This window comes from Heptranchias perlo, chromosome 32 (assembly GCF_035084215.1).
Source record: "Heptranchias perlo isolate sHepPer1 chromosome 32, sHepPer1.hap1, whole genome shotgun sequence".
In the NCBI taxonomy this organism is placed as follows: domain Eukaryota; kingdom Metazoa; phylum Chordata; class Chondrichthyes; order Hexanchiformes; family Hexanchidae; genus Heptranchias; species Heptranchias perlo.
In genome coordinates, this window is record NC_090356.1 from 30413435 (window position 1) to 30434620 (window position 21186).

At 45.1% G+C, this 21186-nt stretch overlaps 1 protein-coding gene across 8 annotated transcripts in view; it reads left to right on the plus strand.

Moving 5' to 3' along the window:
• usp48 (ubiquitin specific peptidase 48) overlaps positions 1-21186 on the plus strand; it is a 139063-nt gene that overhangs the window by 79245 nt on the left and 38632 nt on the right. For 7 of the 8 annotated variants that reach the window (XR_010958245.1, XR_010958246.1, XM_067970683.1 and 4 more), the window contains exons 13-14: positions 31-145; positions 16082-16224. Coding sequence is in view for 6 of the 8 variants with exons in the window: in XM_067970683.1 (XP_067826784.1) it covers positions 31-145; positions 16082-16224 (258 nt within the window). In the remaining 2 variants the exon portion in view is untranslated. Of the gene's footprint in view, positions 1-30; positions 146-1133; positions 1239-16081; positions 16225-21186 lie in introns of those variants that run through there. The other variant, XM_067970688.1, reaches the window with a different exon arrangement.

Sequence of the window (21186 nt, forward strand, 5' to 3'; positions counted from 1 at the left end):
TTACTAACGGCACATTTCTCTTATCCTTAGCTTCTGCTTTATGTAGAGATTGTGTGGTGGAGAAATGTAGGATCCTTAGATTGAAGAATCAGCTAAATGAAGATTACAAGATTATCTCCAACCTGACCAGGACTACATTACAAAGGTACTTTTTTGTTTTGAAACCATCCATTCTATTTAAGCGGACCAGAAAAATGTTGTTTTCTAATCGTCTGAAAGTTACTGTTTATTTCTCGTGGACTTTGGTATAGTTACGTTAGCACATAGGGTCAGCATATTATTTTGAAACTTGCACTGATGTATCTTGCGATATTGTGTTTACATGTTTTCATTCCTCATCTGGCCCCCTATTCTTTCCTGCTTCTGTGCAAGAAGGGATGATGTGAAAAAGCAAGCTACCCGTACAATGCTAGCCAATATGAAAGACCACCTTAGAACAGAAACTAGCATTTCTTGGATATTAAGTGTATGGACATTGATATTTGTTTTGAGCTTATGTTTATTTGTCAATCAGCTACAATTATGATGGTCTTGGGGCATCAGATCAGCGTCTATTGATTTTCATGTTGACGATCAGTCAGGGATATAGGATAGCAGAACAAGGAGACACAAGTGTAAGGTGAAAGATTCAGGCAGGACTTGAGAAAGCACTGAGAGGGTGGTCAGATTTTGGAATAGTTCACTCGGGGAGGTTATAGGTGCAAATAGCTTAGGTTGGACGAGTATCTTGAAAAATATATCATCGGTTACAACTACTAGGACAGCAGGAGGGCAGACTAGATGGACCTATGGTTTTGTCCAACCTTGAGATTTTCTTTGTTTCTTTGTTTCATTTGTATGCTGCTGAAAAACTGAGGCCCAGGATGATAATGAGTTGAATTATGGAAGTGCTGTCTTATAAGACGTTCTGAGCACTGGTAATAGTCCCATGCATTATTAAAGGCATTCTGCTGCTGAAAGATGTCACCGTTCTCTCTTGGCACTCACAGCTGTGTTCATCATCTCCTCGTCCTGAAGGAACAAGACGGTTCCTGGCTTGAATGCTATGCAAATTAGCAATGGGGTGTCTGTGTGTCTGCTTCCTGTCGAAGCACAATGTGGTCTCATTTAATGCTTAATTTACTCTTGCACAGTATCTCTGAAGGAATGTTTCATCAAGAGGGAAGGAAGCCTGATGGACATTGTCACTCAGGATAAGTCCCGGCAGCCTCAAGGTTCCTCCAGACCCATTTTTTCAGGTGATCTTTGTGGGGATTTAACTTATTTTTGAGTTAAAAATTAAACTTTAATACTTAGGGATAAAACACTTTTCCTGAGTCGTAACCATCAGCAGTTTATTACAGACTTTTAATTTTTTACAAAAAGCATTAAAGGTTGTAAATAAGTCTCATTTACTGGTGAAACATTTTTCTTAATCCATACCTTCTGCCTGTGGAGCCTGTTCTGACTTCTGTATTGCCTAGTACTGAATAGAGGTGATGTAAACTGCCCTCTGGTACAGGTCATTCTTCCTGTTAAATGCTGAAAAAGTATCAACTATTTGACAGTCTAAACCCAAGACAACAGAGTTGGTACCATCAAAAAAATCCAACCATGCCACAAGATTTCCAGTTAAAACCATAAAGTAAACATAATGGTTCTCTTTGTGATCACCTCTTGCTAATGCTTAGATAGTTTCATAATGACAGGTGGGGTAAACAGTCTACTCTCCATGATTTGAGTTTTTTTTAAAAAAACGCTATAGAAATTTGAATTTGGCAATCTGAATAACACAAAAGTCGGAATTTAGGGATAAGAAAAAATTGAATTGCTGTATTAGATAATTTGCACGAAGGAACTTTGAATTAAGAGAAGTAGACTAAGTTACTGGAGATGAAGAGTCTGGTTAGAATCCTTAACTGCTAAAGGCACTCCATTTTAATTGTTGCTCTGTGCCACGCGTCTCTGCCTTGGAATCTCAAAGATTCCTTTCTTCAGGCAGCATGCACCCTGCTGTCCAGCAGTTGGGATTTATCCTCACTCTGAATTTGATAGATTAGGTTGTGTGACTGCTATTGAGCCTCTTACTTGGCACAGGGTAAACAAACTGGCACTGATCACACCTCCTACAGTTACAGTTAACAAGTGCATCTTATAGTTTAGGCAGTTGTTTAGTTTGCTAACTCCCCTTACCAAGCACCATTTGACTAAATATATAGTAGACTGTTCTTGTCTTTTAGGTAATTGTGGCCCAACAAGATAAGCTGCACTATGGCCACATCACTAGCTAATATGCAAAGGGTTTCTGTTCACTTCACGTAAGACAACTTCATATAAAAAAAACCCAGACTTTCATAAAGCATATTGTCTTGATCTGGTGACTCAAGTGATGAGTTCTGATGGTTCAGGCTGGGCACAATATTAAATCAGTTTCCCAATCTTAATTTCTGAATGACATAATTCAATTGTACAAGCAAATTTTCCAAAACTTTGCTTGGTGAGTCGGCAGTTTTATAAAAATAGGGATGTTGTGTCAAGTAGTACCACCAAACACACTGACTTAACAGCATTGACGGCAACCCTAGGGCCAGGGAGTACTTGGAAGAGGGACCAGAGTCCGACGGTACTCTGATCAGGTCCCTGGGTCTAGCACTGTTTTTGGGGTGGGGGTCCCAGGGTCTGGTAGCACTGGGAGGAAGGTCCCAGAAATACTGAAGAGAGGCATTCTTGGAACTGTGAGACAGGTTGTGGGTTCACTAGGAGAGGGGAATTTGGTATAATTCTGGAATTGGGGAGTGCTGGGAATGCAGTTTGGAGTTCGTTGACTGCTGAAAGGGGATGCCAGGATCTGGGAGGGGGTGGGTGGGAATGTCTAGGAAGAGGACCATCGGGACTGGAGAGGGGCTTCAAAGCGTTGATGGGGTCAGTCTGGCAGTATTGGGGGTTGTTAGGTAGCAGTAATGGGGGATGGGTAGGAGCAGGCTCCAGCAACCTTATAAGGGAATAGACCCAAAACAATGGGACCCAAACTGTCTATGACCCCTTTGAATCATCTGGCCTAACCCTCACCCCATTCCTGATAGTCACTCTCCTCCCTGACTGATCCATTGCCCCTTTTTCTCCCTGGGGTACTGCCCCACCACTTTGTCCATCATTAGCCAGCTCCGGTCTTTACATTCCAGCTTTAAAACATATAATGGATGCGAAAGCAAGGACTGGGATGTGCAATTTCCAGATAAATTTATCCTTCAGTGCTCTATTAGTGACTTTGCCTAATTAATAGGCTTTAAAAAAACATAAATTTCCATAAACCATAAATGCTCAAACAGTCATCATTTTTGCAGTTTCCAAATTTTTATGTTTAAATTTTTTGGAGGCGAGATTTTTAACTGAATATATGTAGTCAAAATAAAGAGGCGATTGGCTTAAAAAGAATTTTCGATGAACTCTTTTCTAACCACCAACAAAGTAACCACAGTCACAGATGCTGCTAATCATAGTTGCCTTTTCGCTGAGCAGTTCATAACAGACAGCATTTCTTAATGAATGTCATCACTTATCTGAGATGAAGCTTTGGAAATTGAGTTTCTTTCAAAGTCCTTTGACAAAAGCAAAGAACAAACAAATACATTTGCATTTATATAGTATCTTTTACATCCTATGAATGGCAGAAGAGTACTTTGGGACAATGAATTACTCTTGAAGTGTAGTCACAGTTATGTAGGAAAACACAGCAAGGTTTCACAAACAGCAATGAGATAAGTGACCAGTTGACCTGTTTTAGTGGTGTCAACTGTGGCTCAGTTTGTAGTATTCTCGCCTCTTGAGTCAGAAGGATGTGGGTTCAAGTCCCACTCCAGAGTGGGACTGCAGAATGTAGGCTGACACTCCAATGCAGTACTGAGGGAGTGCCGCACTGTCAGAGGTGCCATCTTTCAGATGAGCTATTAAACCGAGGCCACGTCTGCTCTCCCAGATGGATGTAAAAAAATCCCACGGCACTAATTGAAGAAGAGCAGGAGAGTTCTCCCCGTGTCCAGGCCAATATTTATCCCTCAAGCAACATCAGTTTTATATATAAAAAATAATTATCTGGTCATTATAGGCAGAGTAATTATAGGCCAGTCAGTCTAACCTTGGTGGTGGGCAAATTATTGGAATCGATTCTGAGGGACAGCGTAAATCATCATTTAGAAAAGCATGGGTTAATCAAGGACAATCAGTGTGGATTTGTTAAGGGAAGGTCAGTGTCTGACTAACTTGATTGAATTTTTCGAGCAGGTAATAAGGAGGGTTGATCAGGGTAACGTGTTTGATGTAGTGTACATGGATTTTAGCAAGGCTTTTGACAAGGTCCCACATGGCAGACTGGTCAAAAAAGTAAAAGGCCGTGGGATCCAAGGGAAAGTGGTCAGTTGGATCCAAAATTGGCTCAGTGGCAGGAATCAAAGGGTAATGGTCGACGGGTGTTTTAGTGACGAAGGCTGTTTCCAGTGGGGTCCTGCAAGGCTCAGTACTAGGTCCCTTGCGTTTTGTGGTATATATTAATGATTTGGACTTGAATGTGGGGGGCTTGATCAAGAAGTTTGCAGCTGATACAAAAATTGGCCATGTGGTTGATAGGAGGAAAGCTGTAGACTGCAGGAAGATATCAGTGGACTGGTCATAGGGTTGTGGCCATTGTGCCTGAGGAAGCGGGAAGATACTCATTCGATTATTCCAAGTTTGGCAACACTGTAAAGTCCAACACCCCACTGTACGTTGTAAGAGAACTAGAGGTAAGGAGAGAAGTCAAAACCAAGAGAACAATGGCCCAAATCTTCAAGAGAGTTACTGTGCCTGAAGTACACATGAAATCATCTGTGCGTTTTCAGTCCATAGATTCTTCATCAGATTTATAATCGCATGAGGAAATAGTGTCATGGTCATTGCCCCATTGAATCTCCCTATCCTCTACCTCCTTAGTTTAAAAATATGCTGTTCCTCCTCCATGTGGCCTCACCATGTGAAATCAAGACTTATCGTTCCCTCTGCAACTCTAACACATTCTTTCCCAGGCCCTTAGGACTGTGAATCTCCTCACCTCCCTTAGTCTTCCCTTCCTCCTACAACCTACAGTAAGCTTGTCATTATCTGGCTACTACTTTCTGATTTAACTTGTCTTTGCTCCTACTCTTTCCAATCCGGGCCATATCCTGCACTATAGGCCGTGGCTCTTCACTTGAGTTTCTTATTTAAACAAAGACAGAGGAACTAGATGATGGAGTGGCTTAGATGGTGGCCATAACATTCCCCCCCATATTTATGCTATTTAGGCAGCGAGTTGTTATGATCTGGAATGCACTGCCTGAAAGGGTGGTGGAAGCAGATTCAATAATAACTTTCGAAAGGGAATTGGATATATACTTGAAAGGGAAAAAATTTACAGGGTTATGGGGAAAGAGCATGGGAATGGGACTGATTGGATAGCTCTTTCAAAGAGCCGGCACAGGCCCGATGGGCAGAATGGCCTCCTCCTGTGCTGTACCATGCTATGGTCAGGTGGGCAGAAAAGTGGCAAATAGAATTCAGTCCAGAGAAGTGTGAGGTAATGCATTTGGGGAGGGCAAACAAGGCAAGGGAGTACACAATAAATGGGAGGATACTGAGAGATGTAGAGGAACAAAGGGACCTTGGAGTGCATGTCCACAAATCTGAAGGTAGCAGGACAGGTAGATAAGATGGTTAAAAAGGCATACGGGATACTTTTCTTTATTAGCCAAGGCATAGAATATAAGAACAGAGTGGTTATGCTAGAACTGTATAAAACATTGGTTAGGCCACAGCTTGAGTACTGCGTACAGTTCTGGTCACCACATTACAGGAAAAATGTGACTGCACTCGAGAGAGTACAGACGAGATTTACGAAGATATTGCCAGGACTGGAGAATTTTAGCTGAGAAAAAATAGGATAGGCTGGGGTTGTTTTCTTTGGAACAAAGGAGGCTGAGGAGAAATTTAATTAAGGTATATAAAATTATGATGTGACTAGATAGCATGGAGGGAGGATCTATTTCCCTTAGCAGAGGGGTCAGTGACCAGGGGGCATAGATTTTAAGTAATTGGTAGAAGGATTAGATGGGAGCTGAGGAGAATTTTTTTTACCCAGATAGTGGTGGGGGAGTCTGGAACTCATTGCTTGAAAGGGTAGTAGAGGCAGAAACCCTCAACTCATTTAAAAATTACTTGGATGAGCACTTGAAGTGCTGTAACCTACAGGGCTGCGGACCAAGTGCTGGATAGCTGTTTTTCAGCCGGCATGGACACGATGGGCCGAATGGCTGCCTCCTGTGCCGTAACTTTCTATGATTCTGTTATTTAATTGCTGTTTGTGGGACCTTGCTGTGTGCGAATTAGCTGCCGCGTTTCCCGCATTACAACACTGACTACACTTCAGAAGTACTTAATTGGCTGTAAAGCGCTTTGGGATGTCCTGAGGTGAAAGGTGCTATATAAATGCAAATTCTTTTCTTCCTGTTCTTCCCTTTCTTTTCTTTCTTTTAGTTGAAGGTGAATGTTGGCCAGTGCACGTGGAGCACTCCCTTGCTCTTCCTCAAATAGCACCACAGAATCTTTTATATCCACCTGAGCAGGCAGATGGGACAACCGAAAGGCAGAACCCCCAACAATTCAGTAGCCCTTCAGCACTGCACTGAAGTGTCAACCTAGGTCCATGTCCAATAGAAATCGCTGGCTAGCCACAGGTGTGGCTAAGGTGACAACATTTTAGCCACATGCACTAATTTTAATAGAAAACTCCATGCATACAATACAGGTAAATGTACTTTACATGTATATTTACTTAACAAACATCTTGCACCATTCATTGCAAAACTTTTCAGTCTTGTTCACCAAAGGTGGCAGCTTCTAGATTTTTGTCCAGCATTACTTAGTGCTTGCTGAGAATGTTGACTCTCACAATGTGGCACACTAGACCCGCCCCTGCTCTCCATCCAGAACGTGGTTGGATGCTGCTTGCCCTTTGCTATGACGTATCCTGTTGGAGCTGTTTGTTATTGGTTGCACTTGCTTTCTTCTGGTCTGGAGCAGTTATTCCGATTGGTTGTGCTGACCATGATGGCAGCTCCCTTCGCCATAGAATGTTGCTGTTGTTTCCATGGTGCTGAAGTCTGGTGTTTTCACCTGTGTTGCATGACATTTTAGCAGACAACCAATAAACAGTAACAGGAAGTAAAACACACACAACAATCTCAAAATCTGCTTTTCGCCATACCATTTTACCATCAAATGCACAAAAAGATTAAAGTATACATTCATATGCCATGCAAATACGAGTATTGAGATCGCTAGCCCAATGATGGTGTCTAGTGCAATTGGTTACATCTGGATTCCCAATCAGCCACATGTGGCTGGTGGCTAAAGTATTGGACGACACTGGCCTAAATTATGTACTCAAGTCCTGGAGTAAGGCTTGCACCCATGACTACCTGACTGAGAGGCGTAGGTGCTACTACAGAGCAAGCTGATATTTTAAAACATTTAAATCCTTGCAGGATCAAGGGACAAACTTCTATTCTTCAACTTCTGTTGATGTATAGATTGCATGCTGGGAATTCTACAAACTGCACCTGCTTAGAATGTGTAGACGTGGTTGACAGCACGCTCTAACTGTTGTGGTAAAAATATCCAGCTGAAGCCCAAGAGTTTGAGACAGGCTGAAACCATGAATAAAAATTTTTAATAAAGGTTATTCAAAGCAATTTAGTGGATAAATTTAATCTTGTCATTATGAAATATATATATATATTTATTTTGTATAAAACCATATTTTGGACGTTAGAACTTTGTTACTGAGAAAAAAATGGTGGACGAAAATGTTTCTGAAAACACTAAGTGATTTGATTGGTTCATCAACAATTTGTGACTTCATAGTATTCACATCCTTAGAGTTTTCTCTTCATAAATGTTTAAATAGTGATTTCCATTGTTGAGTCAAAACAGTGATACAAAAGTCATGTTTGTGGGCAGGAAAAGCATGTCATAGGCAAGATTTTCAATACAATATAGATCTAGAGGTTAAATAAGTAACAAAATGAGAGACGATGATTCCAGGACTTCTGGCACTAGGCTATGAAAAAAAAGACTGGTTGAAGACCAGAGTGAGGAGGATGATCCAAGTCTTAAAAATGCTGAAACTCAAAAATAATTTAGCTGTAAGCAGGTTCTTTAACTTAGACTGTGCAATTTAATCCCATTAGAAAAAATCTGCATAAATACCTGGGTAGGAATGGGTTATGTATAGACATAAATATAAACCAAGATGATTTTAATTCCATGATACATGGTAGTTCCCATGCTGCTGTGAACATGGAAATGTAAACTGTGCAAAACAACCAACCAGAGATATGAATAATGGATATTTAAGGATGGTAGATAGCCCAGAGACCCACTCAGTTACCTTGTTGGAAATTTTGTTCAGGAGTTTGAATGAGGCTGAGCCGTTGCTAGAGCAGACTGTACACCATGGAAGAAAATTTTTGCCATCACCACATGGGTGGTAATCAGGCAGAGCTGATCACCCGCCCTTTATCAAACCAGCCCTATTTCATTCCAATGCTTTCCATGGAATGAAAATCAGGAGGGTTTGATAATGAGTAGGCGAACCATTCCGCCAGATTGCTTTGTGGAAGGAGTGGGTGTGATAGGCTAAATAATCTTTTTTCGTACTATGCTTTCTTAAATAAAGCTCTCTTCCTCCATCTTTGTTCTGTCAGAGTTAGAATTTACTGGTTTTGCAGGTTTCTCTTGTTGCATCAGCTTAATCTCTGTTGCTGCTGCTATCTTTCATAAGGGAAGTGCAACACTAGAGCAAAGCCTTGTGTGGAGCGGGACTATAGAAGATTGATGGGTGTGCATGGTTGCCAGCCCTTTCAGGTTGCCCGGGAGACTGGGGCACGGATTTCCCGGGCACTGGTGCTAGAAGCCGAAGAGAACTTCACCCTTTAAATTTCTCGCAGCAGCACCGACCCCCACGCTCCATGATGTCATCGACTGCCGCTGCAGAGAAGTCTCCGGCTTGGTGACATCACCTTTCTGCCACGGAGAGCCATCCCCGATTAGGGGTGACCAGATACCGGACTGGCTGGTGGAGAAACAATGCTGCCATCGTGATCATCGCTGTGTAACCCTGGAGTTATCCTGGATATTGCTTCTCATTCTGAGAATGAAGAGAAGCACTCTGGGCAGGTGGTCTCTAATTTTTTTTTTATTCGTTGATGGGATGTGGGCGTCACTGGCGTGGCCAGCATTTATTGCCCATCCCTAATTACCCTTGAGAAGGTGGTGGTGAGCCGCCTTCTCGAACCGCTGCAGTCCGTGTGGTGAAGGTTCTCCCACAGTGCTGTTAGGTAGGGAGTTCCAGGATTTTGACCCAACGACGATAAAGGAACGACGATATATCTCCAAGTCGGCATGGTGTGTGACTTGGAGGGGAATGTGCAGATGGTGTTGTTCCCATGTGCCTGCTGCCCTTGTCCTTCGAGGTGGTAGAGGTTGTGGGTTTGGTAGGTGCTGTCAAAGAAGCCTTGGTGTGTTGCTGCAGTGCATCCTGTGGACGTTACATACTGCAGCCACAGTGCGCCGGTGGTGAAGGGAGTGAATGTTTAGGGTGGTGGATGGGGTGCCAATCAAGCGGGCTGCTTTGTCCTGGATGGTGTCGAACTTCTTGAGTGTTGTTGGAGCTGCACTCATCCAGGCAAGTGGAGAGTATTCCATCACACTCCTGACTTGTGCCTTGTAGATGGTGAGTCACTCGCCGCAGAATACCCAGCCTCTGACCTGCTCTTGTAGCCACAGTATTTATATGGCTGGTCCAGTTAAGTTTCTAGCCAATGGTGACCCCCAGGATGTTGATGGTGGGGGATTCGGTGATGGTAATGCCGTTGAATGTCAAGGGGAGGTGGTTAGACTTTCTCTTGTTGGAGATGGTCATTGCCTGGCACTTGTCTGGCGCGAATGTTACTTGCTACTTATCAGCCCAAGCCTGGATGTTGTCCAGTTCTTGCCATTCTTCAGACTTAGTGACATACTTCGAGTCAGCAGATGCAGATTGTTAATAGCTCTTCTAAAGTAATTATGTTAGATAATGTGCTCGAGCCAGTAATCCTGTTGTGTAGCTACCCTTTTCTCTTACTGAGATTTACTAACGTACGAAATTGACAGGCAGGATAAGACCAGTTGGTCCATCAACTCGCCCCACACCACGGTGGCTGGATTATCATGGCTAAACACTTCTTCCCTTCCTCCACCCCCGCAGCATGTCCTCTGGGAGAGGCAAAAAAACCCAGAAAATCCAGGGCAAATAAGGGAAAAATTCTCATTCCTCTCCGATCCCTTCAAACAATCAAAACCAACCCAGGAGATCACAGAATCATAGAAATTTACGGCACAGAAGGAGGCCATTTGGCCTATCGTGTCTGTGCCGGCTGAAAAAGAGCTATCCAGCCTAATCCCACTTTCCAGCTCTTGGCCCATAGCCTTGTAGGTTGCGGCACTTCACCTGCATATCCAAGTACTTTTTAAATGAGTTGAGGGTTTCTGCCTCTACCACCTTTTCAGGCAGTGAGTTCCAGACCCCCACCACCCTCTGGGTGAAAAAATTTCTCCTCAACTCCCCTCTAATCCTTCTACCAATTACTTTAAATCCATGCCCCCCTGATTTTTTGACCTCTCTGCTAAGGGAAATAGGCCCTTGCTATCCACTCTATCTAGGCCATTATAATTTTGTACACCTCAACTAAATCTCCCCTCAGCCTCCTTTGTTCCATAGAAAACAACCCCAGCCTATCCAGTCTTCCGTCATAGCTAAAATTCTCCAGTCCTGGCAACATCGTAAATCTCCTCTGTACCCTTTCTAGTGCAATTGTATCTTTCCTGTAATGTGGTGACCAGAACTGTACCCAGTACTCTAGCTGTGATCTAACTAGTGCTTTATGCTGTTCTAGCATAACCTGCTTGCTCTTATTTCTCTGCCTTGGTTAATAAAGGAAAGTTTCCCGTATGCCTACTTAACCACCTTATCTACCTGTCCTGCTACCTTCAGAGATCTGTGAACATGCATTCCAAGGTCCCTCTGTTCCTTTACACTTCTCAGTATCCTACCATTTATTGTGTATTCCCTTGCTTTGTTTGCCCTCCCCAAATGCATTACCTCACACTTCTCTGGATTGAATTCTATTTGCCACTTTTCTGCCCACTTGACCAGTCCATTGATATCTTCCTGCAGTCTATAGCTTTCTTCCTCACTATCAACCACATGGCCAACTTTTGTATCATCTGCAAACACCATAATCATGCCCCCTACTTTTAAATCTAAATCGTTGATATATACTACAAAAAGCAATGGACCTAGTACTGAGCCCGGCAGAACCCCACTGGAAATAGCCTTCCAGTCACAAAAACAGCCATTGACCATTACCCTTTGCTTCCTGCCACAGAGCCAATTTTCAGTCCAACTTGCCACGTTCCCTTGGATCCCATGGGCTTTTACTTTTTTGACCAGTCTGCCATGTGGGCCCTTGTCAAAAAGCCTTGCTAAAATTCATGTAGAGTACATCAAACGCGCTACCCTCATCAACCCTCCTTGTTACCTCCAAAGAAATTCAATCAAGTTAGTCAGACACGACCTTCCCATAACAAATCCATGCTGACTGTCCTTGGTTAATCCGTGCCTTTCTAAATGATGATTAATACTGCCCCTCGGAATTTTTTCCAATAACTTGCCCACCCTTAGGCTGACTGGCCTGTAATTACTCGGTCTATCCCTTTCTCCCTTTTTTAACAACAGTACAGCGTTAGCAGTCCTCCGGCACCACATCTGTAGCCAGAGAGGATTGGAAAATGATGGTCAGAGCCTCTGCCATTTCTACCCTTGCTTCTCTTAACAGCCTGGGATACATTTCATCCAGGTCTGGCGATTTATCTACTTTCAAAGATGCCAAACCCCTTAATACTTCCTCTCTCGCTGTTTTATCCCATCCAATATTACACACTCCTTCTCCTTAACTGCAATGTTTGCATCGTCTCGCTCTTTTGTCTCGTCTCCTGACGCAAAGTATTCATTAAGAACCATACCCACGTCTTCCGCCTCCACTCACAGGTTACCTGTTTAGTCTCTAATCGGCCCTACTCTTTCCTTAGTTATCTTCTTGTTTTTTATGTATTTATAAAACATCTTTGGGTTTTCCTTGATTTTACTTGCCAATATTTTTTCATGCCCTCTCTTTGCTTTCCAAATTTCCTTTTTAATTTCACCCCTGCACTTTTTATACTCCTCTAGGCTTTTTGCAGTATTGAGCTCTCTGTATCTAACAGAAGCTTCTCTTTTTTGCCTTATACTACCCTGTATGCTCCTTGACTTCCAAGGTGCTCTAGATTTGGGAGTCCCACCCTTTTTTTCTGTGGGAACACATTTGCTCCGATCCTTCACTATCTCCTCCTCGAATGCCATGGACCAATTGTTATCTAAAGACACTTATGATCTAAATGATGTGATCTCTGCTCCCTCTTGAAGGCATCCAGAGAGTCAGCACCCACTACACTAAAATTCTCTCTCTCTCTCTCTCTCTCTCTCTCTCTCTGCCATTTTGAGTTTCTTTCTGCCTGCCTGTGTAAAAGACACAATGTATATCGAGTGTACTGGGACGTGCTGTTCTCCGTGACTGGCCTGTTTGAATAACAACGACACCTTTTGATTGGTGTGATGCTGTCCCAACATCGTATAAGATATGCGATTTGAGAACCTTTTCATTCATTCATCTGACGAAGGAGATAATCTCCGAAAGCTTGTGATTTTAAAATAAATTTGTTGGACTATAACCTGGTGTTGTAAGATTCCTTACATTTGTCCACCCCAGTCCATCACCGGCATCTCCACATCATCACTACACTAGCCATCAGTGTATTCCAGAGGCTCTCAATTCTCTGGGAAAAGAAGAACCGCCTAACATCCAGTCTATTCCTACTCTTCCATAGTTTAAACTCGTGTCCTGTGGTCCTCCCCAATCTGTTAAACTGGAATAATCTATCATTACTGCACAAGATCAGAGCTCATGGTGTTGGGGATAATATACTGGCATGGATAGAGAATTGGCTAACTAACAGAAAACAAAGAGTCGGGATAAAAGGGTCATTTTCAAAATGGCAATCAGTAACTAGTGGGGTGCCGCAGGGGTCAGTGCTGGGGCCTCAACTATTTACAATATGTCAGTGACTTGGATGAAGGAACAGAGTGTCTTGTGGCCATATTTGCTGATGATACAAAGATAGGTGGAAAAGCAAGTTGCGATGAGGACACAAAATGTCTGCAAAGGGATATTGACAGGTTACGTGAATGGACAAAAATTTGGCAGATGGAATATAATGTGGGAAAATGTGAAGTCATCCATTTTGGGAGGAAAAATAAAAAAGCAAAATATTATTTGAATGGAGAAATACTACAAAATGCTGCGGTACAGAGGGATCTGGGTGTCCTCGTACATGAAACACAAACGGTCAACATACAGGTGCAGCAGGCAATCCAGAAGGCAAACGGAATATTGGCCTTTATTTCCAGGGGGATGGAGTATAAAAGCAGGGAAGTCATGCTATAACTGTACAGGGTGCTGGTGAGACCACACCTGGAGTACTGCTTACAGTTCTGTTGCCTTTATTTAAGGAAGGACATACTTACATTGGAGGCAGTTCAGAGAAGGTTCACTAGATTGATTCTGGGTATGGAAGGGTTGTCTTATGAGGAAAGATTGAACAGGTTGGGTCTATACTCATTGGAGTTTAGACGAATGAGAGGAGATCTTATTGAAACATACAAGATTCTGAGGGGACTCGATAGAGTAGATGCTAAGAGGATGTTACCCCTCATAGGGGAATCTAAAACTAGGGGGCATAGTCTCAGAATAAGGGGTTGCCCGTTTAAGACAAATAAGGAGGAATTTCTTCTCCCAGAGGGTCGTGAATCTTTGGAATTCTTTACCCCAAAAAGCTGTGGAGGCTGAATCATTGAATACATTCAAGGCTGAGTTGGATAAATTTTTGATTAGCAACGGAGTCAAAGGATATGGGGAAAGTGGAGTTGAGGTAAAAATCAGATCAGCCATGATCTCATTGAATGGTGGAGCAGGCTCGAGGGGCCGAATGGCCTACTGCTGCTCCTATTTCTTATGGCCTTATGGTCTAGTAGGGAAGCTACCCAGCCCTTCAGTTATTTTATAGACCTCTATCAGGTCACCTTTAAGTCTACGCTACTCTAAAGTAAATAGACAAAGGAATTTGAGCCTATCTGAGTAGCTGAGGTTCTTAAAGCTGGGAATCATTCTTGTAGCTCTCCTCCGGACCTTTTCTAAGGCCACTATATCATCCACCAAGTGGTGGGGTGCCAAAACTGGGCACCCTACTCTAAATGCAGTCTGAACAGTGACCTGTATAGTGTCAAAATGGTGTCCTTTGATTTATACTGTGGTTCTGGTAATACAACCCAATACCTTGTTAGCTTTAGCTACAGTCTCTCTCTACATTGGTCTTGAACCTTTAGTGATATTTGCACAATGACATCATTTTCTTTCTCAACCACTTTCAGTATTGTTCCCTGTAAATGATAAGTGTATTCTGTGTTGGCCCTATCAACATGCATGACACTACATTTATCTAAATTAAGTGCCATTTGCTAACATGTGGCCCACTCCCCTAGCACATCTAAATCTTTTTGCATTTGATTGCATTCCTCTACCGTTTTAACCCTTGCACAGATTTCGGTGTCATCTGCAAACTTACTGACCATACTCCCAACACCACTGTCCAGGTCATTAATGAAGACCGTGAAAAGTAGCAGGCCTAGGACCGATCCCTGGGGGACACGACGAGAAACATTTCTCCAGGCTGAACCACATCCGTTAACTACAACTTTTTGGCTGTGGGATTGGAGCCAATTTCTAATCCAGCTTGTCAAATTTCTACTGATACCACAAGATTCTGTCTTGTGAGGTACCTTATCAAAGGCTTTCTGAAAGTGCAGGTAGACAATGTCTACCGGATTACCCTCATCCACTACCCTAGTGACTCCTCAAAAACTCTATCAAATTTGTTAGGTACGACCTATTTTTTCGGAAGCCATGTTGTGAATTTCTAATGACCCTTCCCTTTCCCAGTGATCATAAAGGAAATATAATTTCTAGCATCTTCCCAATAATGGATGTCAGGCTGATAGACCTGTAGTTCCCCAGCTCTGATTTGTCCACTTTTTTTTGAAAATAGGAACTAAGTAAGCTCGCTTCCAGGCTAGGGGAACTATCCCTGACTCTATTGAACGATTAAAGATACGGGCAAGGGGTTCACAGAGCACCTGTCGCATCTCTTTCATCACCCTTGGATGGATATTATCCGGACCTGGAGCCCTATCAACTTTGAGCTTTGCTAATCTACACAAGATGACATTACAATCTATAATAATACTGCTATTCAATACGAAGCACCCCTCATCCGGAACATAAGCATCATCTACAGGAGCATAGAGTGATACAAAATAGCCATTTAGCAGTTCTGCCATAACTTGAGCATCAGTTTGAATCTGCCCTACAGTAGCCTTTAGTGGCCCTAACTGGTCCTTTATGGTCTTCTGACTGCTTTCATGCAATACTTTTCCCTATTCTCCAAGTTAAATGCCTTTAATGTGTAGAATGCCTTCTGTTTCAGTCGAATTTGCCTCTGAGCATTCCTTGTCAACCATAATGGTTTTGTTTTACCATGTGCCCTTTTAACCATTGGGACATACATGGCTTCATTCGGTTTGAGAGGTTTTAAATAGAACCCATTTGTCCTCAGTACTTGATTGCCTATCAAGTAGGTTTGCCCAGTCAACTTTTGCCAGATCTTCAGCCATTTTTGTAAAGTTAGCCCTCTTAAAATCTGGGAACAACTTGAATCAGGTACAGTCCTGATACCCTCAACTCCAGATTTGTAAAGTTAATCTGCTTTTGTTGTATTGCTAGTTAGATACTGTTTCTTTTCTTTTAAAAACCTAACTAGTTCTCAACTCGTGTGACTTTTCTAGCCATGAAGGATACTGGGTGGGGAAAGCCTCACTTCGAAGCTGGCGTCAACTAGCACTAGACCAGCTGGATGGAAAGGAAGATGACCCAGATCATACTGATGGGAAAAGCAATGGAGAAGGTCCAAACAATCTGCATGCCAAAGGTATTTTTCCAAAAGCAGACAGTTAAGAGTGCAGCTATTTCATCATCCTAGCTAAGCAGTGGACAAGCAGGAATGCTGAGACAGGTGCTTCTGTAATACAAAGCCACTTTCCTTTGAGAAACTTGCAAATGGCTGATTTAACTACAGCACTGTTGTATGTTGGTCTTTTGCAATATGTTTTGCATCAACATGTGATGAAAATTTGTGGTGCTTCATTGTGTCATCCTTCAGATGCCGTAGGAATTTGTTCAGGCTTGATTTGGTTCTGGAGACACCACATGCTAATCACACTCGTAAAAAATTATCCTGACATGGTACTGTGGAGAGACTGGAGAAGCTGCGATTGTTCTCCTCGGAGCAGAGAAGGTTAAGGGGAGATTTAATAGAGGTGTTCAAAATTATAAGGGGTTTTGATTGAGTAAATAAGGAGAAACTGTTTCCACTGGCAGGGGGGGTCTGTAACCAGAGGACACTGATTTAAGGTAATTGGCAAAAGAATCAAAGGGGGGATGAGGATAATTTTTTTATGCAGTGAGTTATGATGATCTGGAATGCACTGCCTGAAAGGGTGGTGGAAGCTGATTCAATAGTAACTTTCAAAAGGGAATTGAATATATACTTGAAGGGAGAAAATTTGCAGGGCTATGGGGAAAAGAGCAGGGGAGTGAAACGAATTGGATAGCTCTTTCAAAGAGCCAGCACAGGCACAGTGGGCCAAATGGCCTACTTCTGTATTGCATGATGACAACACACGTGACCTCCTGCTCCCACCCTTATATAAAGCTTTAGGCTCTGTGCAACAGTGCCAGTTCAGTTTTCCTCATATTATGAAAGTTCCCTGCTCCCATCATTGCACTTTTCCAAGTTGAGATACTGCCTCCAGCTTTTAGCACTTTTAAGGAAATGCAGGGTTAGTTTTAGTGACGTTTACTAGGGCCTCTTAGCTGCTTTACTGTATTGTCAACCATGTTCCCTTTCACCTTTGGGATACTCTTGTGGAAACATGGGGCTCGATTTTACCGTCGGGTTTCCAGCGGGGGGGGCCCCCGAAAATCCCGATATCCAGTCACGTGACCGGATCGCGCCACGATCCCGACCACTTCCGGGTTCCCCGATGACGTGCGGGGCTGCGTGCGCGGCCCCCGCTGGTGGGAATCCCGCAGGCAATTAAAGCCAGCGGGGTTCCACTTGAGTGTACTTACCTTGCTTGTTGAGGTCATTAAATGAGCTGAATCAGCTGTCAAAACAGGAAGTGTGGGATTTTACCTTCAACGCAGAGTGTTTCACACACTGGGGGAAACAGTCTCCCTCCAACCAGGCGTGTTGCAGCCAGCAGCCTGTGGCAGCTGCCAAGGTGCACTCCACGGGGTGGGGGGGCGGGGGGGAGCCCTCACCCACGCAGGAGGCCACCGCGTCACATAGGGCAACCCCTGCCCCCCACCACCCCCGCCAAGCCAGAGGACAGACCGACGTGAAACCGCAGCCCCAGTCCGAGGAACCACCCACCTACCCTGCACAACCCCTCAGACCAACACCTGCCAGATGTGTGGTGCGTGGACACCCTCGGAGGACGAACAGCATGACCAGCCACAGCAGCCTCGCAGTCCACGCCGTCTGCCGCAGAGACGTGGAGCCCCCCAACACGGTGCTGTTGCACGCCCACCTGCACAGCAGGAGGGAGGGCAACCGCAGAGAGAGATGCGTCGCAGAGGGCACTACCCTCGCCACAGGGTCCACAGACCAAGGCGCACTCCCCGGACCTCTCCGAGCAGCAGTGCACACGGAGGCGCAGATTCACTCGACATGTAGTCGTGGAGATCTGCAAGCTCTTTCATGCCGCGCTGCTCCTGGCTGGCCCCAGCACCATCTGCTTACCTGTCGCTGCCAAAGTCACCACTGCCCTCCACAACTTCTCCTCCGCATCCTTCCAGGTTGCAGCCGGGTACACCGCCGATGTCTCTCAGTCGTCTGCACGGAAGAGCCCTGCAAATACACCTGCACCTACTCTGCAGTGACATAATGGGTGGCATCAGTGGTGGGTCCTCATAGTGATACCCAGGAGCGGGCATTATTGGACACAACAGACAGGATTCGCGGAGACATGGCAGTGGTGGTGCCAATATAATGTGTGATGTTTGTTGCTCTGAAATTCAATATAGGTAACACCCATGGCAAACCCTCAGACACCCTTGTGCATCCCCTTCATGCTCACGACACGTTTGCCTTACGCTGCCTACTGCACATATGTGATGCATGCCCTGTGGCTGCAGCACAGGTGGTGGCAGGTTGAGTGAGGCTGGCCGTGAGGGAGATGCACGAGAGGGTGAGTATGGGATAGAGCCATGAGATTGTATGAGGATTGGGTTGCGTGTTAGTGGCGGGGTGAGTACTGGCGGGGTGAGTACTGGCGAGGTGAGTAGGTGCAGGTAAGATGAGGATGGGGTTTGAGTGGGTATGAGGGGTGATGTGACAGAGTAGTGTTGGCGGTGCCGAAGGAGATGTGGGGTGGGGGCAGTGATGTGGCAGACGGAGTGTAGGGGAAAGACTACGTGTTCTCACTGTGGCTGACCTACTGCGGTCATTGGAGCGCCTCCTGCACTGTATGCAGGTGGGCGATATGTTGGTGGCGCAGGTGACCCCCTCTGCCACCTCGAGCCAGGCCTTCTTGGTGGCAGAGGCAGGCCGCTTCCTCCCGCCCGCCGGGTGGAAGATCTCTGTCCTTCCCCTCCTCCTCACCCCATCTGATGATACCTGGGGTGAGGCATCATTAAACTGGGAGCAGCCTTCCCCCTGGGCTGCTCCATGCTGTAATTTGTTCCATTGGTTGCAGCATCTGTCAGTGGAGGACTGCCTCTTTAACTAGAGAGCCTCCAGCTGACAGATCGTACTGCGCATGCGCAGCCCGCCCGACGCGCAGACCAGCAGCGCGGACCCCGGAGGAGCAGGTAAGTGGCTCCAATTAGTGGATTGCCTGCTACGATCGCGCGGGCAACCCACTAATTTCACCGGGCGCGGAGGCCACGCACCCGAAACCCAACCCGCAGGCCTGCTAAAATCAGGCCCCTGGTGTGAGCCGATTCATATCTGCTGTAGCAAAGAACTATTGTGACCCTCAGTCAAGGGAGAATCTGCCCTTTTCAAGGTGCATGACCATTTTATTCAAAAATCTAAGAAAATAGTGTTCAGACATTCCAGAAAGCAATAAGCACCTTCGGCACTAAGTTGAGTCACTGAAGCCCGTATTTTAACTCCCGGACGGGAAACCATGAGGCCCGAGAGATTTTGACACCTGGGCCTCATCTATATGTCCCAATGGGAAGTACTAGCTGGCCGGTAAGCAGGAGAAGAGTTTCAGGTGGGTGGGTACCCAAAGAAACTGTCCCCGGCAGTCAGGTAAGTGCTTAGAAGGGATTCGGGAGGGCATCGCGGTCGTGAGGGAGAGTGGAGGGAAGTCCAGGGTAGGGGAGGCCCAAGGTCTAATTGTGGGGCCCATTGGAACACTCCAGCTCCTCCCAGACCACAAGAAAAGAGAAAAAAATTAAAAATAACTTGCCTTCCTGGCCCCAGATCAGCTTGCTGCCAAGTTGGTCTGGTGGGGGAGGTCACGGTGCTTCCCTGTGCAGGCCTCGGTTTAAAATTGCAGTCAGGCTGCAATGACGTTATTTGGTGCCTGATCCACATATTTAAAGAAGGACCACACTGCCTTTTGCCAGTTGTCCTGTTCGCCTGCTCAAAAGAGCAGGTTAAAATTGCAACCCACAGGAATGCAGTGGGATCAATGGGGGTAATTCACTGCGGCCATTTTAACTGCCCACCTGCCCGCCCGGTTTCTGCTGGGAGGGTAAGGCTAAAATTGCCTGTAAGATTTTTGTGTACTTTTTTTTTAGTGAACTGGAGGTGGGTGATGATGACAGATTTGAACGGGAGGGGACAGGGACAGTACCTGAGGAGAAGGAACCATTAACCATATCCGCCAACATACAGGCGAGGAAGGGAGGTTGGGTGGTCTGCAATTTGGTGGGAATAGGCTCAAGGCAGGAGGAGGTTGATCTCATGGACAAGATGAGCTCTGAGAGAAAGATGCGAGTTCCAAGCTAGAGCGGGGGGGATCCTTGGGGGTTGTTTGGCTTGGTGGGTTAGGGGAAGGGAGGGAAGCGGCAGAAGCAGCTGAGCAGATGGTCTCAATCTTAGTGACAAAGATGTCCATGAGATCATCACACTTGTTGGAGGTGAGGGGGGAAGGGAGAGGGATTTGAGAAGACCGTTTGTAGCGGAGAAAAGAAGCCGGGGCTTATCTTTCCATTCCAGGATGATCCGGAATAGTGAGCAGTTTTGGCAGAGGAGAGCAGGACCCAATAGTGCTTCATGTGATCCAGCCAGACCTGGCGATGAATGGCTAAACCAGTTGTCTGCCATAAACGTTCAAGTCTGCGTCCCTTGGACTTAAGGGAGCGGAGATGAAGGTCGTACCGGGGGAACGACCAGGGTGAGAGAGAGTAATGGTTTTAATGGGGACAAAGGCATCAAAGGTGAAGGTGAGGGTGTGATTGAGCAGATCGGTAGCTGCAGAAATGCAATGGCAAATGGAGGGCTAAAGCCTAGACAGTTGGGAATTTGAAAGTGTTGTTGTAAGTGACTTGGAGTTTTTTCCAGGGGCAGACACAGAAGGAAGTGAGGTTGCGAGGGGGAAGAGGGATGTGAGTGGAGAGGGACACAAGGAAGTGATCAGAGGTGACCATATCTGTGATTGACACGATGGGGGTAGAGAGGCCACGAGATGGTAAGGTTGAGGAGGTGGCCTTGAATATGGGTAGGTGAGATTATATGGAGGGAGAGATTAAGGGTGGGTAGGAGGGCAGTGAACTCAGGAGAGACGGCATGATAATTGAGATGAAGGTTGAAATCACCAAGGATGAGAAGTCGTTCGGTGCCGAGCCACTTGGTGTATAGATAGTTTAGTCA